General features: G+C 41.2%; 3 protein-coding genes across 3 annotated transcripts in view; 2 read left to right on the top strand and 1 right to left on the bottom strand.

Moving 5' to 3' along the window:
• Window positions 1-1,537, top strand: part of zc3h15 (zinc finger CCCH-type containing 15) — a 14,010-nt gene extending 12,473 nt beyond the window's left edge. The window contains exons 10-11 of the mRNA XM_050071304.1: window positions 284-419; window positions 532-1,537. Coding sequence (XP_049927261.1) covers window positions 284-419; window positions 532-722 — 327 coding nt within the window. The 3' untranslated portion in view covers window positions 723-1,537. The remainder of the gene's footprint in view (window positions 1-283; window positions 420-531) is intronic.
• Window positions 1,538-3,091: 1,554 nt separating this feature from the next.
• On the bottom strand, window positions 3,092-12,807 carry rbm45 (RNA binding motif protein 45). The gene is made up of 11 exons (XM_050071299.1): window positions 12,484-12,807; window positions 10,457-10,579; window positions 9,526-9,652; window positions 9,146-9,274; window positions 8,276-8,446; window positions 7,684-7,813; window positions 6,259-6,352; window positions 5,824-5,981; window positions 5,507-5,582; window positions 5,275-5,413; window positions 3,092-3,665 (listed from the first exon to the last, which is right to left on the bottom strand). The coding sequence occupies exons 1-10, from the start codon at window positions 12,754-12,756 to the stop codon at window positions 5,297-5,299; spliced, it is 1,398 nt and encodes a 465-aa protein (XP_049927256.1). The 5' UTR covers window positions 12,757-12,807; the 3' UTR covers window positions 3,092-3,665; window positions 5,275-5,296.
• Window positions 12,808-17,718: 4,911 nt separating this feature from the next.
• On the top strand, window positions 17,719-22,353 carry LOC126406823 (cytochrome c). Its single transcript, XM_050071340.1, has 3 exons — window positions 17,719-17,848; window positions 19,486-19,660; window positions 21,000-22,353. The coding sequence occupies exons 2-3, from the start codon at window positions 19,492-19,494 to the stop codon at window positions 21,143-21,145; spliced, it is 315 nt and encodes a 104-aa protein (XP_049927297.1). The 5' UTR covers window positions 17,719-17,848; window positions 19,486-19,491; the 3' UTR covers window positions 21,146-22,353.
• Window positions 22,354-22,907: the final 554 nt, after the last annotated feature.

Below are 22,907 nucleotides of genomic sequence, written 5' to 3'. Positions count from 1 at the left end.
CATTTAAAACCCATTGTGGTGGTGTACAGAGCCAAAATGACGACAACTGTATCATTGTCCAAATAATTATGGACCTGACTGTAGATATATTATTCAGCATCTGGCAGGACAATTAGCACAGAATGCTGCGTTTAAGGCAAAATGACTCGTCACTGTAAATCACCAACACTTTCAGTGCCTGTTATTTTAAATTAAGTAGATAATAAATGATACGATCAGTATTTATCCTCCCGAATCCAGAACACGACCTCTCACACTCCTGTCTAAACCTTATTTATTCCAGACTAACTCTACAGAAGTCCAGGACATAGACCTATCCCGTTTTGTTCCACAAGAGGTCGACAACACAGGCATCACCGTAGCTTCCGTGGACCGTTTCACCTCGAGGAACAAGACTCAGCCGACGCCAAACGACAACGGTAAGAAGATGAGAGATTTGTGCCTTGTTGCCATGACAACACAGGTCGTCTTTTTGTGTAAATCATAAGGTGACCTTTAACACAAATAATAAAGATCGGTCTGTTTCTACAGAGGAGCAGATGAACGGAGCTTGCGGTGGCGCCGAGGCCAACGGGCTTTCGGGGGCGGAGGGAGGCGGGGAGGACGGAGGAGGGGATGATGAAGAGGAGGAGGAGGAGGTGCCGGTGGATGAGAACCTGTTCACGGGAGAAGATCTGGAGGAGCTCGACGAGGAACTCAACACACTGGCGCTGGAAGACTGAGAGAGGGAGCACGTGAGACACGAGGGAGCGCGTGATGGAAGTCAGGACGGACTAAGTGACAAAGGGATCGACGGATGGATGCATGGAGCTACACAACAAAGAGACCAGATGTTTGAATGATTTTAAATTTCAGAGACTCCAGTAATAAAGCCTGATTATATCATGACATCACTGCCTGTCTCTGCCACCCTCTGTTTTCTGTACCGCCCCTCTCACATCCTGCCGCGTCCTCGGCCTCTCTGTCCATCCGGTGTCCAAGTTCCCGCCACAGGGCCAACTCCACATGACCGCCGCTTGTCAGAGTTTCATTAAAAGAGAATTTGGCTGCACTTCTTGTTGCTGGCTTATGCTGAAACTGATAAATTAGGCTTCCTGATCAGTTGAATCTTAAATTTAGTGATTTGCAGGGTGAGACTTTGTAAGGGCTTAAAATGAAAGCACTCTTGAGATTATATTGTGGGATAAATCAAATAACATGTTGAATGTTTGAAGGTTGAGTTATACGATGTAGGAAATGAACAGGAGTGATTCTGTTATAAGAAACTGAATCTGTTCAGAGCTTCACCGCCTCTCATACTCAACAGCTCTAGTCTGAGGTCCAGCTGATTGTTTTCTCTCGACACATACATTTCATGTAGCTGAAGTCAAAGCCCTGTTCAACTGTCAGCGGAAATTCATGCAACTTTTTGAACGAGAAAATCCAGAACTTCTAAAATGTCGGCCCTGAAACCAAATGATCCACTCGCCAGCCCAGAATTGTAAATAATGTTCTCATGAGCTGCCTCCTGAAGAAATAAAAGATTACTGTTCATCCAGTGTGAGTCTCTTATTGGACGAAGCAGAGCCCCACATCTTATGGCTTCAGCTTTCACAACAAAAGACTGCTGTTGTACAAACGTGCTGGAACTCCCCTCGAGGCCCCTTTGGGGATCCCTGGACCCCTGGTTGAGAACCACAGTAGTGTCATTAAAGTGGCCCATGTTTATATGCAGTACCACTTTGACAACAGTCTCACATTCATACGTACCACAGGTTTGTTCAGCAGCTGCTGACAATATTAAGAACTACACCGCATTACAATCCAGGACCGTCTTTTCTATAGATACGTACACCGCGTTCCAAATTATTATGCAAATGATATTTTTCTCTGATTTTCCTAAATAGTCGATCTGCTGACAATATTAAGAACTACACCGCATTACAATCCAGGACCGTCTTTTCTATAGATACGTACATCTAGATATAGATCTATCTAAACATCCACACACACACACACACGGACAATATATAAATGTATATGGGATGCAGGATATCGGCATGTCACAGAATCAGCTCACATGCTGATATACTGGTGCATCACTGGTATCAGCCAATATTCGCTTTAAAATGAACTATCAGAATGAAACTGAAAAGTATTCTATATATTTCTTGTCTCCATCTGCTGGAGGGCCGTCACATTAAGAGAGTGCATGTATGATATGATGTTGATTCCACGACAGAGGAGACCTGATAAAATTAGGTTGGGAAAAATGTGGATATATCAATATCAGCCAAATATTTATTATTTATTGGCATATTGGATATCCAATATTTTGCATTGCTAATATGACACTGCTCAAAAATATTACGGAAACACTTGAGCAACTGTCTGTGGACACCACATGTAAAACCATTCCCTTTTTGGGGCTTGTCTTGCTTTTGCCTCTCCATTGCACCTGTTGTACCTTTGATTTGACCCAAAGCAGCTGAAACTGATTCACAATCACTTGATTGATCTCTGAAGTTTAACTGACTTCCTGTTACACTGTGACCATTAAGTGTTCCTGTAGCTTTTGAGCAGTGTATATTCACACACACATACGTACATACATTTTCATCCAGTCATTCAGGGCCGGGTTGTGGAGGCAGCAGGCTGAGCAATATACTCCAGACGTCCCTCTCCCCAGCAACACTTTCCAGCTCCTCCTGGAGGACCCCGAGGTGTTCCCAGACCAGATGAGACATGTAATCTCTCCAGTGTGTTCTGGGTCTGCCCCGGGGCCTCCTACCAGTGGGACGTGCCCAGAACACCTCTAACAGGAGGCGCCAAGGAGGATCCTATGCGTGTGTAATCTGACACAGACTCCTCACAATTATTTCTTCCTCTTGCATACACACCTAACTTTCTCCCATTGATTTTCATATCTGGATACTTGTTTATTTCCAAACTATTCTGAAGAATCAAATGGAAGAAATCCAACAAGAGATCAAAGTAAAACAGGAAATAACAACAGAAAAACAAATAAAGAATTATTAAAACATAAATATCATCAACAGTTATCAGTCCAGTTTTTCATCAGGCAGCTGCAGAAGAAGAGACGAGACGAGGCTGGAATGTTCAAATGAGTTTTATTTATAGTGAGACAAAGGAAATCAAGTTTACAGTTGGTGTGATAAACACTTTTAAATGAGGATGGACAGAGCGCACTATAAAAGAAAAGGACCAAAACTGTCTAGATCCAGGTTACACATCCTGCTCTTCATCCTCCTGCACACACGTTAGAAAAGAAGAACACTCAGCTTCTAACAGCTCAGCTACAAACTACAGTCTAACTCATGAGACTTTCAACTTAACTCAGGTGTTTCTCTGGTTATCTGAGGACAGATGCTGCTGCTGACAGGAACCACAGCAGGGTCAAGGTTCAGATGATGAGCTAATAAAAAGCATAAAAGCAGGACGCTGACCAGACTACACACACGCTGCACGTTGTTGCTGCTCAGACTGTATGTGATTAAGACTCCAGTTTAGTAGTGGATGCTACTGTTGACTTGTTGAGTCACAGCAAGGTCACAGACCAGAGGTAAGGTCAGACAGGTGTCAAAGGTCGTGTCAGAGGTCAGGAGGAGGTCTCGATGTCGGTCGGTCGGTCAGGTCAGGTGTCATTGTGTCATGACAACAGTCGCCTAGGGAACAAGAAGCTGCAGTGTTATTCACAGGAAGAGAAACAAGTGTCATCAGAAACCAGTGGACAGCAGTGATTTCCTCACAAACAGTAACAACAGTTTCACAGGAATGTACAGGTGTGTGTGTGTGTGTGTGTGTGTGTGTGGAGGTCTGCAGGTGGATGAAGAAGCTCTCACACAAGCCCCTTTTACACTGTCTGCTCAAGGTGGGATTATCGCACTGTTACGCCGCCTCGCCGCTCTGTATAAAGGTACGGTTGCAGGATGTCTGAGCTCTGAGCCGGGAGTGGAGGTAGAAACAGCACTGAAACAAGGTCTGTGTAAACGGGACCGCTGGTAGGACGGGATCATGGGCAGCACGGGTGTGATGTTTTGAGGACGTGTTGTGTGTGTGTGTGTGACCCACTGCGGGAGATTTAAAAAGCAGCTGTTAGCAGTTAGTAGCCAACTCAAAGAAGATAAGAAGCCGAAACTGATTTGGAAAATGATGATGTCCGAGAGATCGTCATCATCTGAGCAGAGGATGAGATCAGCTGCCGTATGACAGCGACTGTAAATGATTGTTATTAGGGATGGGTCACGATTTTCGAATAGTCGTTTTATTTTTGAAAAATCGATTTTTTTAATGCGACTATTACTATTCGCCGTCTTATTTCCCCCCTTTATTTGACATGCAATTCAGCTCCTAACCGCACGAGGGCAGTATAGGATTGCTACAGCGGTGTGAGATGGGCTACCAGCTAGTTTGATGCTCTTCTACAAACAGGAGAAACATGCAGAGACTACTACTCCGTCATTCGGGCTTTCATAGTCGAGCGCACTTCCGCGTTGTAGTTTCCTGTAAAAATGTCCGTGAAAAATCCCCGCGATGTAAAAAATACATGCCGAGCAGTCACTGGTGTGCGGAGCTTTGCTTTGAGTCCGCGCGGACCTCCGTGGAGTCCGTTCCGCGTAAGTTCCGCCATTTAATGATGAATGGATCTCTGTGTTCGTTGTCGAATAGTTGCCATGATTTTCGAATAGTGTTTTTGCTTGTGCTGCCCATCCCTAATTGTTATTGACTTTTTTAAAAAAAGATTGTGTGTCGGCTTTTTGCCTTTGTCAGACAGGACTGTCTACGCGCGAAAGGGGAACGACGTGCAGTAAAGGGCTGCAGGCTGAATTGAACAGGCGGGTGTTGCAGCAAAGACATTGCCTCTGTATGTGGGATACTTGCTCTACCCAGTTAGCTAGCAGGCGCCGTTATTACCATGTTAATGTCACTGTTGTCGTTTATAAAATGCTGCCGACACTTATTTTACCTGCCACACTAGAGGGTGACGCTGTTGTGTCACATGTCACGCCCGTGGAAGTGGAACAGTAAAGACAGGACTTCAGCGGCTCTACGGCGTGATCGGTGTGTAAAAGGGGCTTCAGAGTGAGTTCTACATTTCATCTAATAAATCACACTTTGCGCTGATCCGTTTAAGATTTTAAAAACAGAAATCTATCCTTGTTCCGCTGTACGGAACTCCTATACGGGGGCATGAACTGAACCGTGACCTTCTTGTACCGTAACACCCCCACTACACACACTGCTGGTCCCTGCAGAGATTAACTCGTCACTTACCGGTCATTTCTGTCACATGGTCCTAGTAGGTACGAGGACGCTTATGGGATTCCTCTCTGGGAGGATCAGCCAGCATCACCTTCATCTTTACTCCGTTGACGACCCGACCATGGAGCGCCGCCATGGCCTCATCAGCACACTGAGACAGAAGCGAACATGTGACTTCTCCTTGTTCATCTGTAAAAGCCTTCAGTTCATTTCCTCAGTTCATCCTGCAGCAGTTCAGTCTCACCTGTTTGTCTGCGTACTTCATGTATCCAACCTTCCTCCCAGGAACCAAATGGACCTCGATAAGGGAACCAAAGCGACTGCAGAGAGACAGACAGGAACGTTTGTTCAGGCTGATTGTTTGGAGCAACATTACAGTGTTATTAGAGAGCACTTAGCTCGACGCTTTCATCCAGAGTCATTTGCAGTGAGCTTAGAGTCGTGAGCAATTAAACCTTTCACCTACTGGCTAATGGACCATTATTCTCACCATACTCACACTGTTGCACATTGTATTGTTATAATGAAGTAAGATAATGAGTCAACCAATAAGACATTTACCAGAAAACGTCCTCCAGCACATCTGGGGGCAGCGGGGAGGGGCTGAAGACAACAAACAAGCGCTCCTTCGCCTTGCTGTCGGGTGGAGCCAGCTTCTTCATAGAGGGTAGGTTGACGTCTGTCTGAATCCGGGCCATTGGGGAGACAGGAGGGAAGCTCTGGAGGATAGCAACAAACACACCCAGGATCACTGATTCAGTTTAATGTGGAAATAACTCTTTTTTGCAGATGAAGAATAAACTTTGCATATCAAGACATATAAATCCTACAGCACTGGTTCATTAAATGTGTCGTTTTGGAGACGTGAACGATGAAGACTGAAGGGGTTTCAGCTGATTACATTCTGTAATCTCCTTAAATCTTACACACTGCTCCTTAAATGTAACTCAAGGTAAGTAACAGAGTGATCTGATGTAAATCATTTAATGTACTTACAGGAGGTTTCATTGCTTGGCTGCTGGAGGGGCCGTTCCACGCTGCAGACATCATCTGGGTTGCTACAAACTGCATGGCCATGCGACCTACAGGACTACACACAGGAACACACACACAGACTGTCTCTAGCTGATCTTCACTGGTTCATGCAAATTAAACTGATGTCATGTATTTTAATCCTCCGGCGTGGAGGCATAAAAATGATCCCACTTAAAAACAACAACAGTGTAAGAGTACGCTATGTTGAGAGTATTTTCACTGCTCTACCTTTACGTCACACACTGATTTCCAATACGAAAAGGAAGCCATTACATCACTGTCTTTAAAGCCAGACTCCGTTAAGAAGAACAGCGATTCAACATCACTAGAGGAGCTGCTGGTCTGTCGCTGCCTCGATCTGTTCTCTTGTTTGTGTTGTTGTTTGACTTTGGAGATTTAAAGGTTAGTTCAGATTCACCAAAGTCACACAATAACACAAACTAACTAACTGAGTGAAGCAGCAGTAACCAGCAGCTCCGTGTTCAGTGAGCTAAAATGACTGTGGATGGAGCCTGGTGGCTTTGACGAGAGCAGAGATGGGAACTGAGGCTGTTATAGGCCTTCTTGTTGAGTACAGGTAAAGCTGTGGAAATACTCTAAATACAGTGCACACTTAAATTGATATTGATTTTTTTTTGATGTGGATCATCTTTGAGGTGGCTAAAATTAATGTTGGTTCCTGACCCCCACCCAAAGCAGTACATTGTTTAGCTTCTCCAAACTGGGGTGTGCCGATCGACTTCATTTAACACACTGACTGTGGATCAGTTACCCCATACAACCCCACCTCAAAAAATCTGACTTATCCTTTTAACATTAGACAGTGTGCAGACAAAGAACACTCTAACACTATTTGTGTCTCCAAGATGATCTTTATGGTCATTTCAAATCTTTTCTGCACATTTGCAGATAACAACTCAACTCGTGGCACTAAAACCAATCTAAAGTGTACAGAGTGTGAAATCTTCCACTGTTAACACACTGCTCAACGTGCGGATTTTCCTGTACATTTAAACTGTGTAGTGCTGACAACTTTTATTTCATCAGACGACATTCTTACTTGTTTACTACATAAAGACGGTTTGCTCCCGGAAAACAACTGTCCGGTCACTGTTGTCCACAGGGGGATAACAGTCACATTCAGCCATTAATATTTGACAACTAATATAATGTGTGACCAAGACAACATGCGGGGAAGGTTACTGCTGATCATCAGTGGCATTTTAATCCCAATTTTCTTAATTACTATATTAACTTTAAAGGGCATTTCAGCTCCATGTCTCTATTAACTTCTGACTTGTCTGCAGACACATAGTACGTGTTTGCTGTGGTGAGTGTGTGTGTGTGTGTGTGTGTGTGTGTGTGTGTGTGTGTGTGTGTGTGTACCTGCTGCGGTCCTCTCCATCATCAACAAAATTTACGACCAGTCTGTTTCCAGGTGGATATTCGAAGCCGTTCAGCTTCTCCTTGGCGTAAACCGCTGATCCCAGGTTACTGTATCGAATCAAAGCGTGACCTGAGGCCGAAGGGACCAGAGTTAAGTTTAGAGTCATCGACATGAACTGTTGGAAACACATTAACATGTACAGACTACGAGGATGATAACCAATTAAATTTTTTTCTTCTGAGTTGGGCGTATATCAAAATCAAGACAATGTCTGACCCATCAGGAAATGTATTTACAGTTGTGACATGATGGAGATAGATCAAGGAACACTCAGTTGATCGCGGTCAACTAGTGGAATAAATGACAACTGATTCTTGAATCGTTGATGAAGTCAATTCCAGTTATTCAAATATGTGGATTTCCTTCTTTTATTCATTTTATAGAAAACTCAAATACAATTTGGTTTTTGTCTGTTGGTCATATTCATGTGACAGTCACAAATCTAGTAACTGAGACGCATGTATAGAATGTTCAATCAAACAATTCTACATGCTGTATTATGGTGTCCAGATTTCATGTTTCATCATTCACCTTTGCTCATTCCGTACGCGTCTCTCTGCAGCTCGCAGTATTCCATACCAGGAATGATGTCGAACAGAGCAAACACCTGCTCCTGGGTGAGTGCGGCCCTTGTTGAAATCATCAGGCACCTCGTCATGTCACTGGAGCGATAGTCCATGACCGGGTAGTTGCCAGGGTCAGCTGCAGAGGTCAGAGAGACACCAGGGTCAATAACAGGACAGAGACGACTGCAGTGAGGGATTCCCAAAAGTATTAACATCAGAGACCTTCAGGAAGAGACAGGGGCCGTACACATGCTGCATCTTTAACCACCTGATCTACTTCAAGTGCTGTTTTGTAAGTGTGTATCAGGCCAAAAATATCATCAGAGGGACAGATGTGACGCTCTGACAGCTCTGCACTAACATGATCGGCTTCTTCTTCACATTTATCAGACTGATATTTACAGATGAAGGAAAGATGTCTGTCGGCTGGTTGCTCCTTGTCACATGACACGCAGTGTGTGCTGCTGCGTTCCAAAACTGGGACTCTGTTAATCTCAGGACGCAGCCATTATATTCTGCCTGCTCTGGTGCTTGAGCGCGGCTGCTGCACATCTACATTGAAAACAATGAATCTGAGGGCGGCATGTGTACGGCCCTTCACTTAGCAGTCATTAGTTAATCCATTACATTCACAGTGGCACATGAAGCCACAACAGGCTCCCTAAATAACTAACTTGAGCCTGAACTCATCAGGTGCTTCAATTTGTATTTTGTCTTTTATTTTGCGTGTCTTATGACTAAAGCCCCGTTTCCAACAAACACTTTCGGCACAGTACCTTCAGAACCAAAATTAAAGCCAGATATAACAGAGGAGAAAGCGTGAGTTAGGACATACCCATAGGGAAGGCATACTGGTTCATGGAGTCACCACCACTGCTTGAGTAATCACCTCTGGGTGGTCCCACAGGGTACTCTTCTGGTGCTGTATTTTTGGTGCGAGGTTCAGCCAGGATGGCTCTGTAAGCTAAAAAAAAAAATCATAATCATCATCATCATCATCATCATCACTGCCACAGCTCTGAGAGACACAAACATCCACAGTGCAAACTGTGTGAACACTAAGAAGTGAGTATGACTGGAAACACACACTACATATTAACTCATTCATTCATTTATAAGCACATAGAAATGTTAAAATTTAAGTCATAGTAATTTTCCCTGCAGATTCTTCCAACACTAATAATGAACCAGTAAAACAATTTGACACCATCTTACTTTTGTCACAGTTCTCAATAGCGACAGCTGCCTGGGAGGGTTTGTAGTATCTCACGTAGCCCAGTCCTTTACTCTCCCCTGTGGTCTTATTCTTGATGATCACACAATACTCAATGTCACCATACTCCTGAGAGAGAGAGAGAGAGAGAGAGAGAGAGAGAGAGATGAACAGGTTTGTTTTCATCCTGCTGAATTGGTTATACATACACATGATCTATAAACAAGGTGGCAAGAGGTGATGATTAAAGCCAATATTTTAGGGTATAAACACATTTCAGAGAACCATAAATCTAAATTTAGACTGTTTTTAAATAAAATACAAAGACATGAAGTCCATCAGTTTTAGTTAAAGCTCCAGTGTGTAGGATTTAGGGAGATCTACGGGCAGAAATGGAATAAAATATAACAAATATGTTTTCTTTAGTGTCTAATCACCTGAAAATAAGAATGTTTGTTGCCTTAGAATGAGCTCTTTATATCTACACAGGGAGCAGGTCCTCGTCTGCTGGGGCCAGTATGTTGCACAGTAGTCCAAAACACACAAACCAGACACCGGCTCCAGATAGGGCCTTTTGCTTCGGCCCCTGATACAGGGCCTCAGAAAAACACTGTTTTCTTGACGTGAAACTGATTTATTCAGTGTTTTTAATGATTTTAATCACCTGTCTGTTTGTGTTGGAGAAGAAGAGACCTCTCTGGATAAACCAGCTCCTGATATAATCCTGCTGAACACTGAGGGAAGTTTCAGCTGGTTGTAGTCTGCAGTCTTCTCTGATAGGTTCCACTAAATAGCCCTAAATCCTACACACTGGACCTTTGAGCTCAGTAATACGAATCCAATTTGCAAATCACCATCTTGTCTCTCTGATGTTAAAGACCTTGTATGATAGTTTATGTTACATGTAGGTGAAGAGGTGGGTGTTGTAGTTACTTTGAATGTGTTTTTGAGGTCCTCCTCTGAGAAGCTTTTGGGGATCATGACGAAGATCCTGGTCAGCTCCTCATCCTCAACGTCTCTGTGTCTTGTTGAAGACCGTGACTGGGCGATGAACACCTACACAGCCAACCAGAGAGGGACAGGAAATACAAGACATTTACAAGGTTACAACAGCAGCCAGTATAAAGGAAGTGAATAAAAACTGGTCCATGCTACTCAAAGATTTATACGATGGCGTCCTTCCTTAGTGTATTTATAATGACTGTTTGTTTAGTAGGAAGTAGTTTGCCAGGAAACTCGAGTCTTTGGATTGTCTCTGAATAACTGAGATGAGCCAGGCCTGCACAGATTCAATCACAGCACAATGCCTGTCCGTTAGACTTGTGTCTGACTCAAGGACAGAAATTAACTTGTGGCTGGTGGATTCCAAAATCTAACAGCAACTCAAGATTACCATAGTTTTTTGGCTGGTAAAGGAAGCAAATCTAGCATTCACCAGCATTTTACCAGCACCTGACTGGTGGTTGGTGCTACTTTCTAACCCTGGTCAGTCTTCATCCCGACTCACTCTTACATCATGCAAAAGTGGACAACAATACTCTCACAAGATCGAGGCAGTCACAGGGTTAGAGCCAAAGGCTGCAGTTGCTCTGCACCATCTGGAAGAACCAGAGCACGATGGGAAGCGTCTGGCACTCGCCTGATCTCACAGCTGATTGGTTTAGATGTTGACAAAACAATGAGACGTTTTAGATAAACTTTTCTTTTTTGTTGGACTTAGATGTTATTCGTCTGATTTTGAAGGTTTATGCTGTTAACAGAAAACGTGTTACTGATGGTGACATTTGGTTGTCAGAGACTAAATACATTAATTGTAAACTACACATAGACTATTATCTATTAAAACTGGACTGTTTTCATTCTTGGGGGATTTAGCAACACAAAGACTGGTGGTCAGTGAGATGTGAGGGTTCTTAAAATAACATCTGTACAGGTGTGAAGCCCTGAAGTCCTGTTATTTTGTTAAATGTTATCAGTTGTCTTGTGCACGGTCACAAATATAAAGTGGTTGTGGACCTCAGGAGGAAGAGCTGCTGCGATACAGTGGATAATGGGGATCCTAATTAACTCTTACCCTCCTCTGTGTTCTGTCAGCCTGATGTTTTCACCGTATTACTGTAACTGAGGGCACAGGTCTGCTCTGCAGCAGCAGATTGATATGATGCTGGTGTTCAGGAGATCTCATGTAAAATGGCGGTTGAACCATGAACATAAATTACAGATCGCCTGTGAAGCATTTAAGAGGTCACTCTGTCATGATTTTAACATTTGGAAGCTGCGAACAAACTATATTTAAACATATATTTAATACATTAGCATCAGCTCCAACAGGATGTGAGTGTTTCTGTGACTTCCTGTACGGACTGAGGGCTGCTGCAAACTGACCGACCTCACCGCAGCTGTTTGTCACCGCCTCCTGCTGCATAAACAATCCGCATCTCATCTGTATTGAGGCGGTGGCAGAAGCACCAAAGACGAACATTTAACTGGAAACCTATAAATATAATAAATTACTTACTGGTCACCACTGGGAGTGAGTCAAAAAAAGTGGATGTTGTTAACAAACGCCAACGGTCGTTTTCGATGTTAGCATGCTAACAAGCTAAGCTAACGTTCTAACCAGTTGGCTCTAATCCACATCTAAACGTTAGTGGGGTGGTACCAGAGGCGCCACAGACGTAGCTTGTACCGAAACCCTCTACAAACGATAAACACTTTATTGAACACTAATATGAGTGAGTGAGGAAAAAGTTGATTTTGTAATTAACTCAGATTTCGCTCTCCGCGCTAACAAACGCTAACGGCCGTTTTCGACGTTAGCATGCTAACAAGCTAAGCTAACGTTCCACACAGTTCGCTCTAACTGAAACTAACTGAGATTAACGGACAGTTGTATTGACTCTGTCAGTTAGTCCGGCTGCTCGGCGCTCTGACCGTTAACCGTTAACCGTTAACGCTACCTTGATGGGTTTGGTCCCCTCCGCCAGCACTTTGCCGTGCATCTCCTCCATGGCCAGGCAGGCCTGAGACGACTTGGAGAACTTGACATAGCAGATTCCTTTGGACTCCTTGGTCTGCTTGTCTTTGACCACCCAGACCCCCTGGATGTCCCCGAACACGGAGAAGCTCTCCCGCAGCTCCTCCTCGGTGATGGACCGGCTGGTGACCACGAACAGGCGGCTGTTGGGAGGGTCGTCGAGGTTCTCGGTTTGTTTAGCAGGGTACTCCTCCATCTTTGCTTCCGTCGAGAGTGCCGCACAACCGTTGGTGCTCTCGGAACTTCCTGTTTCTTCCGGAAGCAGTCAAACTCCAGAGATTTTTTTTATTTTTATTTTTTGAACACACAATAGAATAAAAAACATAGAGAAACATACATCTTCTCGTAAAGACTATACATTTTGTACAATGAAAAGTTGTGAAATTGAAAAAGAGTCACAAAGAAAAAATACAAATAAAAACAAAAAACAAAACTGGGGTTTTTATAAGGTGCAAGTACAACAAAAACAGTAACATGTCATTTTATAGATCACCAGGCATTCAATTAAAGTAACAAAGACTCTAGAGAGGAGCAAAGTCTAAGGCATAAATCAAATAAGCAAGAAACGAGATATATCTCTACAGATCTTTCTGGCTATTTTGCTGGAGTACAATTTTTTAAGAGATAGGAAAAATAATTTGAAATCATTTATAAACCAGTCAAAGGAGGGTTTGCTATTTCTCCATTTACTACAATGAAAATGATATTTACCCATTAGAATGATCATATTTATCATATCAGAGATATTAGATTTCAAATTATCTATGTAAAGGAATATATGAGAAATATCAAAATCTGGAATGTCACTTATTTTAAGTAATAACCAATTTCTTATTTCTAGCTCCAGAGATGCAGCTGTTCAATAAAATGGAGGATTAAAATTTATTTTTGTGACGGCCTTTGATATTATCAAACTTCGTGTATCATTATATTATATTACGTTACGTTACGTTACGTTACGTTACGTTACGTTACGTTACATTATATTATATTATATTGCCTGTGGATATTCTCATTCATCCAGGTCATAGTTATCTCAAGACAATTGAATCGAACGCAGCTGGACTTGGTTTTGTCTTAGAAGACGTTTCACCTCTTATCCAAGAGGCTTCATCAGTTCATGCTTGTCTGACTAGGCTGGAACTAGTCTGACAAACTGGTGTGGAAGCACCCAGGTATTTAACCTCTGGGGAGGTCTTCACAATATTATATTATATTATATTACATTATATTATATCGTATTGTATGCACATAACTTTTCACAACTCGTCTACTTTATGGAATAATAGACATATATGGGCCTGCTTTACTAGAACAAATCTTTATTCAATAAAGATTGAAATAAATGATCTGTAGCTGATGAACAATGGAAAATATTCCCTGGGAGACAAAACAAAAACACATCTTACACAGTTTGATAAAAAAAAATCAATTAACAAACTAAGAACTGTATCTATAACTTTACCTACACCCTCCAAAGGGAAAGAAACACATTTCAAAACCATATATAACTATATATGATACGTTTTCATTTTGTGAAAATGATACTGAAACCACAGATCATATATTTTTCTCATATAGTGTAATAAACACATTTTGGCTTGACAATCCGACATGGATAAACAAAATATCTCATCATTGTCAGTTCCTATCTCTAGAGATAATATTACATTTGGTATCATCCTAAAAAACAAAAATGATGAACTCTGTTGAAATGTAATTGTATGTCTGGCAAAATGTTTCATACCTAAGAGCATCCTGAAATCATCCCCCAACTTATTTTGTTTTTTAATGAATCTAAACACATAAAATCTTTAAAACTGATAAGAGGAATAAAAGCAGATACATTTATATTTCCACTTGTATATTAGTTATTATTATTATTAGTAGTAGTAGTCGTAGTAGTCGTAGTAGTAGTAGTATATTACCTTTTCCTCCTTGTGTTGTTTAATATTACTATTTCATTCAAAACATCCAGTTAAAAGCACTTTCTTTGTAATCAGTGTTCAATTTTGTATAGTAAGATATTTACATTTGTTTCCTATACTACTGTTCGCATTGGCAATTTCTTTGTACATATCTGAACTTAATGAATGTGAATGCTGCCATACTTACATATTTTCATCAAAAATCATTCAATTTATTTCAATTAAAATCATTGTGAAATAGTGTAAAATTATAAAGGCCCTGCATCTGTATGAAAATCCGTGTACCTTCATTTTGTATTTTGGTTTTTATTCCATTTTTGTTTTCATGCTTCATTATTTTTTATTTATGCCTTTCAGTTTAGCTCAGTTATAAAAAATATTGTAACCTGTGTTTAAATGACATATGATTGTAAATAAAGTTCTAAACAAATGAATTACATTAAATCAAATTATATTTAATGAAATTGAATTAAATTGAATTAAATTAAATTAAATGCGCTGACTGAGTTTCTCCACTCTCATCTCGGCACAGTCTAGTTGTGTAAATTCCCACTGTTGTGAAGCTGTCAGCAGAGCTGTGATCGTTTACTGCCACCTACTGTTCGGGAGGTGTAAAGACACTCCTCAGCTCTCTGTTACAAAAGGATGCTGCAGTGAGATTTTGTAACTCCTGATAAAATAAATATATTTCACCGGAATATCTGAACAGTGGGTTCATTAGACTTGATGCTGATTATTTCACAGGGAGTTACAGGACAGATGACACTTTAAAATGATACTTTCACTTTACCTTTATACTTTACTCAGTGTTTTACAAACTGTTTACACCTCTGCATATTTATTACACCATTCACTACATCCCTGTTTGTATTGAGTTCATTCATTTGCAGATACTGTTCACCACAAATATATATTTGGGTAAATTAAGGGTGATTGTGACAAAAGGTCAAATTGCAATACAGAAGGTGAGGAAAATTACATAAGCTTTAGTTTCCATCATAAGGTCCTAACATGGTCAATATACTGCACACACCTTTGATGGAAACATGATTATGATGTACTACTGCTACAACATCAGTAAAATCTGTTTATATCATGAGTAATTTTTATTAAATTAAGCTCCTCTTGTTTTGTCCCATTCATCCAAACACGCTTTGGGTGAATGGGACAGGACTAAAAGGCTTTGAAAAATCAACCTTGCCACAGAGAGCCAGTGTGTGTGCTCTATATGCTCTGGATTTGTGCTCCCCACCCTCTTCATGTGTGCAGAATCAACCAGAAAAATGTTTATGGAGTAGCTGGATTTTGCTCGGTGTGCCAGTCTAAATCAAAGGATGTGTTCATCAGACTGTGTGTGTGGCTGTAGGGCACAGTTTTTAGTTAATTTTAGACCTGAAGCCTGTTTTTACTGAGTAAAATGTATTCAGTAAACTTCAGACTGAAAGCATTTATTACCACAATTAATTGTGTTCATTACTTTTTAAATCTCAGACATTTTTGTTCAAAGAAATTAAATGTATTTAATGAAATAAGGTGGGAGGGAGGGGGTTGAATGTACACAGAGTCTGAATTCATAATGATGAATTAAAGACAAACATTAAAGTATGAAATAAGATGTGCAATAAATACACTTACACCAGTCTAAACCAGTGATTACATGACCTGTCCCAGTCACCCAGAGGGTATGTCACACCTCCTTGGAATATGATATGAGGCTCTGTCCTCCTCAGACACACAGGTAACACTGTCAGTATTACAGAGGTATCATTTGTTGGGCTTATTGTTTGAATTTATGGCAAAACCAGCTTACATGCTTTCCTTTTTTATATTCTTATTAATGAGCAGTGGGAGGAGTTTGACATTCAAGATTTCCATTGCCAACTACTCCGTAACTGTTGTGCATAATATGATAATAAAGGACATTAAACTTTAAAATTAGTCGTGTAATATGCCTAAAGAAATATATTAAGATAATGTCTCATGTATAAAAACATTAATATTCTAGTTATATACTGTATTAAGTGTACTATAGCCTACGTCATTGAGGCACGCAGGCCTAACACACAGGCTACATAAGGCCGTCAGCTGATGATATGACGTCAGAGGCTTGTGACTTGTTTGAAGGGTCTCAGGAATGATCTATGTAAATGTGTGCCACCATATGCCCTGTGTGTGTTGTGTTCAGTGCTGAGTGACCCTGGTGAGGACAAATATGTAGATTATAGTAGTTTTAATGGGGTTGTGGCACAGATACATGGACATATGTGAATTTCGCCAAACATCTAATGAAAATACGACTGAGAGAATTAGCTTATTAGACAGATGTGGGGTTGTGGAGACATGTCCGACCAGGTCACACCTTTGTTTAATTCAAATTCTGTTTATTACTGTTTTATTTAGTACAAATGTGGTGTCTTGCTTCTGTCTGCCATTGTGAAGAACTCTGTGAAACGTGCACCAGACAGTTGCTCTATGTGTAAACTGTACAAACTTTTATTTCACTGTCACATAAGCACTATCTCACCTGTGTCATCGTGACATGTTGTCTCTTCCTGTTTAGTAACAGGGAAGTGACACAGTTTTATTAAGTTATTTTATATAAAACATGAATTACTAAATTTCTCGACTTGTATTTATGTTGAAGTTCATTTAACCACACATAGAAAAGCTTACATAGTGAATGAAAGCACCAACATTACCTTTAAGACATTTTATATCAAGTACAGCCAAAGGTATGCGGACATTTTCCAGCATTCCTTAACTCTAGGAACCGTAATATAACTGACAACCTAAAGTTTGGTACAGCTAAAATGTTAGAGACTCCAGTTTGTCCTTAACAACAGTAAATAAATGTACATTTCTATGTATTAATGTGTATTAATGCATCTCCTTATAAGGCGACTCCAGCAGGTGCCTTTCGCTCCACAATAGAAGCTGGGGAATGCGGCAGGATGATGGCCCAGTTCCATTACACACTCATCGCTTCCTTCCTTGTCCCCTCGTCTCATCTCATACGGTCATAGCGATGAATATAATGCATTATGTGTTCATTTTTTAATATAAGTATTTTATCAGTGTGTGTTTGAATTCAGTTTGACCTCAAAAATGAGCGATTACTGACTAAATTTAAAGACGTGACGTCGGGCGGGGGGACGTCTGTTTGAAATGTAACGCGGCTGGATTAAAGGGACGACGTCACGACGCAATGCCCGGCACGTGATTGGACGATGACGTCAGAAGCCGGTGCCTCTAAAGTGAAGTGACCTTCTTTGCGACCGTCAGAAACCGCTCATCGGCCCAGAGGAGCAGCTGGTACCGGCGCACCGGAGAGACTCTAACCCCGCGCATTTTAATCAAAAGGTACATTTTAATATTTCCCGCTGAGCCGTTATATCCAATAGAAACTGGGGTTGCGATTTTTTTTATTTAAAATGATGCTGAAACACAACAGAGGTGATGAAAAGAGATGCTGGGCGGCGGAGCGCTAACGGTAACGGTAGCTAGCTAACGTTAGCGGCCATGTTGGTGAATAGCTCGGCTACTCTCTTTGCGTAATCTACCAATCCCGTTATTAATGAGTAATACGGTAATTTAATGTGGCATGTAATTTAATTGTCGGAAATATTAATATTAAAGCTCGTCCTTAGTGTGTCCTGGACTCGGTGTAGGTGTTAGCTAATGCTACAGTGGGTATCCGGACGCCGACATTGAAGCATCCTTGACCGTCTGGATCCGTGACACAACCCCGGCTAACCTTGCTAGCAGGCTAGCCAGGCCAAGCTAACGATACCGGGAGAGCTCGGTGAGATGTGTCCCGGTATTAGAGGGAAATGTTGGCGTTAACAGCACATTAGCAGCCTGCAGGGAAGCTGCTTTCACTTTGTGCGGTTTGTCCTTGGTGAGGAGGATGTGAGTCAGCCGGTAGCCATGTTAGAGGCTGGCTGAGGTAGAGTAGTGACATCTGTGCTAACTGTGCCTTCACTTCATATCAAATGGTGAAGGTCCACAGTTTTGTATGTGTCTTGTAGTTCATTCTTATATAAGTTATAAAATGGCAGTGTAGTGTAACAGCTGCAGTCCTGTTATGTCGATACCTGTCGATTATAAGTCATCATTGTGCACATAACTTAGAGTCTCTGTTTCAAATACGAGTGTTATAAATGGCTGTTGGATCCGAGCATTAAGGGTCTCAGCTGACAGTCTTCCCTCGGTGCTGCGGGTGTTCACCCGGGTCACGTTAGGACAGCCAGCCGGTGTAACGTACGTGCACGTTACTCCATTTAAATGAAAACTAAACCGTTATTTAATAACCACAGCATTAATATCTTCATGCAGGAAGCGTGCTCTGACTGTAGAGAGAAGTCAAGTTTATTTAATGATAACTGATTAGCTCGTTATGCTGCATTTACAGGGATAATATAAGAGAGGAAATGAGTATTGGCATGACACCCGTCAGTCCTCTGCCACTGTGGCGCGTATCATTGACACAACTTTAGCTAAGCACATTAATGTCGGCTGGTTTAAAGTCACATATTAAAGCTCACCCCTCATAGCGGGATACTAGTAAGACCGACCTTATTTACTCCACAAGTCTGGCAGCTCTCCCTGAGGAGTAACCCGAGCTGAGGCTGCCAGTGCTGGGGAGAGAGACCATATGACAGGGGCGGATGGAGGCCAGGCTAACGTGTCAGTTTGAAGGGTGGTGTGTGGAGCTGTTTCCTTGAAACGACCTCGGCACGGTGCCAGCGCACAGAGGAATGCCATGCCTAGTTTACATGTACTGTAAAGAGAGCGGTGCTACAGGTACAGATAAAGTTGTCACCTCAAACGACCTTCACAAGATGGCGCCAGTCAGACTTGAGCAGTGAATTAACTTCCTGCCATAACTGTGGTCTATGAATAGAAGATGGGCGGTGACTAAAGTCACACACATTGACATCCGAATACTACAGCTTGTAATACCTCTGACTTCTTTTCTTGTTTGTCTGCTCCTCCAGCTGATTATGGGAGACATTGCCAAGGGAAAGAAGGCTTTCGTCCAGAAGTGTGCCCAGTGCCACACAGTCGAGGAGGGAGGCAAGCACAAGGTGGGCCCCAACCTCTGGGGTCTGTTCGGACGCAAGACTGGGCAGGCAGAGGGCTACTCGTACACAGACGCCAACAAGAGCAAAGGTCAGTTCTCTAGTGGTTAAATGAGGCTTTGAATAATCCTCTGCCTTGAATACAGATCAAGTGAAGAGGGGGACGCTCAGGTCTGAAGCTGACAAAAGTATATTTATCAGAGCTAGAGTGAAGGTGATGTAACGTGGTCTTAAGAAGTATTTTATATTTATTTAATGTCTTTTATTACAAAATACATAAATGACTGATGTTTCATTACTTAAAATATATTTGAAAATTACATTTGGTGATGCAGCTGATGATCACTGCCATTATCAATTAATCTGTTAATTGCTTTCCTTAAAGACAAATATTAATATTTATTTTACATAAGGGACTGTTATTTATGAGGGCGCAGGGGGAGGCATGTCAAATAATTTTAAGCTTCTGAATTTTTAAGAAAAAAAATATTTTGACCAAGCGGAGGGGCGTACAAATTTTAATTTCAATTTATTTTACCGCAGATTTTTTTTGCAGCCAGAAACTGTAAAAACAGAAATAATGATAGGATTTTCACTTTGCTGACGGCCCTTGGACACGTCATGTGTGATGAACGCTTACATCAGGAAAAAACTAATTTTAACAAAGAGCATAATTATAACAAAAGCCAAATTTCTGGTGAAGGGAGAGTCACGATTTTCCACCAGTCACTCAGGGAGCCTCAAGGAAAAATATTTGTAGCTTCGGGGAGGGTCAAAATTAAAAAAGGGGAAAAAAAGAAATGACCCAGCCCTCTGTTAAATAAAGAACAGTTTCTTATATGAACTGATCAACAGCCTGTGTGCTAATATGTAATCTGTAAATATAAAACATCTTCCATAAATACAAAAGAAATTCATAAACTCACAAAACTATTTTGCAATTGAAAAACAAATCTGAAAAAACACAAACAAGTGCCACAAATTAAAAAAATAATACCTGAGTAACTAATATTCTTAAAATTTCTAACTTTAAATCCAGTTTCTATTTTTCAATCTTAATTCTATGTTAGCAGGTTTGAGTTTTACACACAGTTTTTTTTCCTTATTAATTTGTGGATTTTGTTTGTATTTGCAGATGAGTTTTATACTTGCAGTATATATTTCCGCTGGTGTCTCAGGGAGGCTTAAGGAAAAATATTTGGGAAAAAAGAAGTCACACCTCAGCCACCCTCCTCCTCTGTTAAATAAAGAACAGTCCCTAATAGCATCACAGATCCTGCTTGATCCTCCATCAATAGCAGCAGTTTCTTTACAGAGATGATGTTTGTGGAGCTTTGCTCACTGATATCTGGCCTTTTATCGCTCTGTCCTGGAGCTCAGATCCTTCTCACTTGCACTGATTGAATAATTCATCACTGATCTTTTCTCAGGTATTGTGTGGAACGAGAATACCTTGATGGAGTACCTGGAGAACCCCAAGAAGTACATTCCCGGAACCAAAATGATCTTCGCCGGCATCAAAAAGAAGGGAGAGCGCACGGACCTCATCGCATACCTTAAATCAGCGACATCATGAAGTAGTCACTAAATCAGAGTATTTAATGTAATTTTAATGTATTTTGTTTGTCTGTTTATTTTTAGGCTTGCACTCGCTAAATATCCTGTTTCATGTTTAGTCATTTGCACAGAAGGTTAATTTATGTTGTCGAAGGTCAGAAAAGTGGCAGCTTTTGTGATCCAGCGAGTTCACAGCAGGTGTCACTTCCTCTTTAACGTCAGGGTGCGTCATCAAATGGCCAAACATAAAACTACTGTATGATTATTATTATTTTTTTTTTTTCATGAATCTGTTATTTGACTCTAATGAGAAGGAAATGATTTCAAATTTCTAGCTGTGATAGGTCGCCTGACCTGCCACTCATTCTGTTTTCCATGACGACATGTGTCTGGTACTTTCTGCTAGCAGAGCCATCCGCCATCAACTTCATTTTTAAAACTATTACTAAAAAACTAACCTAATATCAGAGACATCAAAGTGACACAGGGTGGAAATCTGTAGAGATTTGGTGGTGAACTGGTTCAGACTCCCAGCTTTCATGCCAACTGGAGTTTCTAACCTGCGAAGACGAGACAGTGGAGATTTTCTGCACTGTGTCTCACCTGTCCTCATCTGTTGGTGCTCAGAAGCTACCACTTGCCATGAATGCTCTTTAAATTCCACAGACTGAACATTTGGTCCTCTTAAACTTTTGGACAAAACCTCTTGTTGCATTCAAGGACTCCTAACAGATCCTGGATGATTGGGTTACTGAAGCAGCTCCTGTTTTAACCCCCGAGTTTTTAAAACATGTGCTCTGGGTGACACACTGTTATCTGCCTCAGCACAGCTAAGAACTGTGGGGTATTGATACGTACAAATGCCTTTATAAGCACCACCATGCTGAGACTCCACCAGTGTGAAATCAGCTGGCAAACAATCACCATGCCTAACAACAATGTCGTGGAGCTTCGGTACCACACAGAGAAACTGCCGAGGGCGCCATCTGAGGTGAAGGAAGATTTTGTTATTTACCTGGTTTCACAGGCCGGAAAGAGTTTTAACTTATTTTACTGTAATCTGACTGCAGCTGTGAAATGTTGTGACGAGGCTGCTCGCTCTCGATGTATACGGCGGTACACTGAATGCACAGAAACAATATGATGATGATGATGATGATGATGATGATGATGATGTGTTGTGGACAGGATGGATGAAGGATCAATTAAAACGTCCAGAAATGTAAATGTGACTGAACATCTCTTCATTTCAACCTGTTTGGTTTTTGTGTGTTAAAGTGTTGAATGGAAAAATTCTAAATCTGATATAATCAATACTCTCATGTTTTCATAGTTAAACTCCAGTCGAGCAGCTCTACACTCGTCTCTGCAGCTGTTGAAGTTAAACATGTTTGGAAGCGTCAACACCAAATTTTCTTTCACTTTGTGGAATATAGGCCGAAAGAATGCTGAGAAAACACTGGTAACATGTTACTGTACTGATGAAGAATAAATACAAATGGTTAAATTCCTTAAAAAAGAAATTAAAATGAACCATTTCCTTTTGTTTTAACAATCAGTCAAGACCAAGTCTACAGTATCTCTGCAGCTGTGCTGAAGTTTAACAGACTTATTGAGAAGAAAATGACCCTTAATGCTGAATATTCTCATTAAATCTTTTTTTACTTGAGAGAGGGAACATCATATTCAGCATACAGGGTGAAATAAGGAGTGTCTCTTAAAGTTGAATTCATGAGGTCTTAGTTACCATAAACATTTTATCTATTTTTCTTTATCCATAT

The sequence above is a fragment of the Epinephelus moara genome, chromosome 19 (genome assembly GCF_006386435.1).
Source record: "Epinephelus moara isolate mb chromosome 19, YSFRI_EMoa_1.0, whole genome shotgun sequence".
In the NCBI taxonomy this organism is placed as follows: domain Eukaryota; kingdom Metazoa; phylum Chordata; class Actinopteri; order Perciformes; family Serranidae; genus Epinephelus; species Epinephelus moara.
The sequence above is the reverse complement of the archived record's forward strand: the minus strand, read 5'-3'. Positions and strand labels throughout refer to the sequence as shown.

Coding starts and splice junctions, on each gene's coding strand:
- rbm45 (XM_050071299.1), bottom strand. CDS start 12,756: ATGGAGGAGTACCCTGCTAAACAAACCGAGAACCTCGACGACCCTCCC. Junction 9,653..10,456: donor ACCTCAAAAACACATTCAAA/GTAACTACAACA, acceptor TCTCTCTCTCAG/GAGTATGGTGACATTGAGTA. Junction 5,414..5,506: donor TGAAGTACGCAGACAAACAG/GTGAGACTGAAC, acceptor CTTCTGTCTCAG/TGTGCTGATGAGGCCATGGC.
- LOC126406823 (XM_050071340.1), top strand. CDS start 19,492: ATGGGAGACATTGCCAAGGGAAAGAAGGCTTTCGTCCAGAAGTGTGCC. Junction 19,661..20,999: donor AGACGCCAACAAGAGCAAAG/GTCAGTTCTCTA, acceptor ATCTTTTCTCAG/GTATTGTGTGGAACGAGAAT.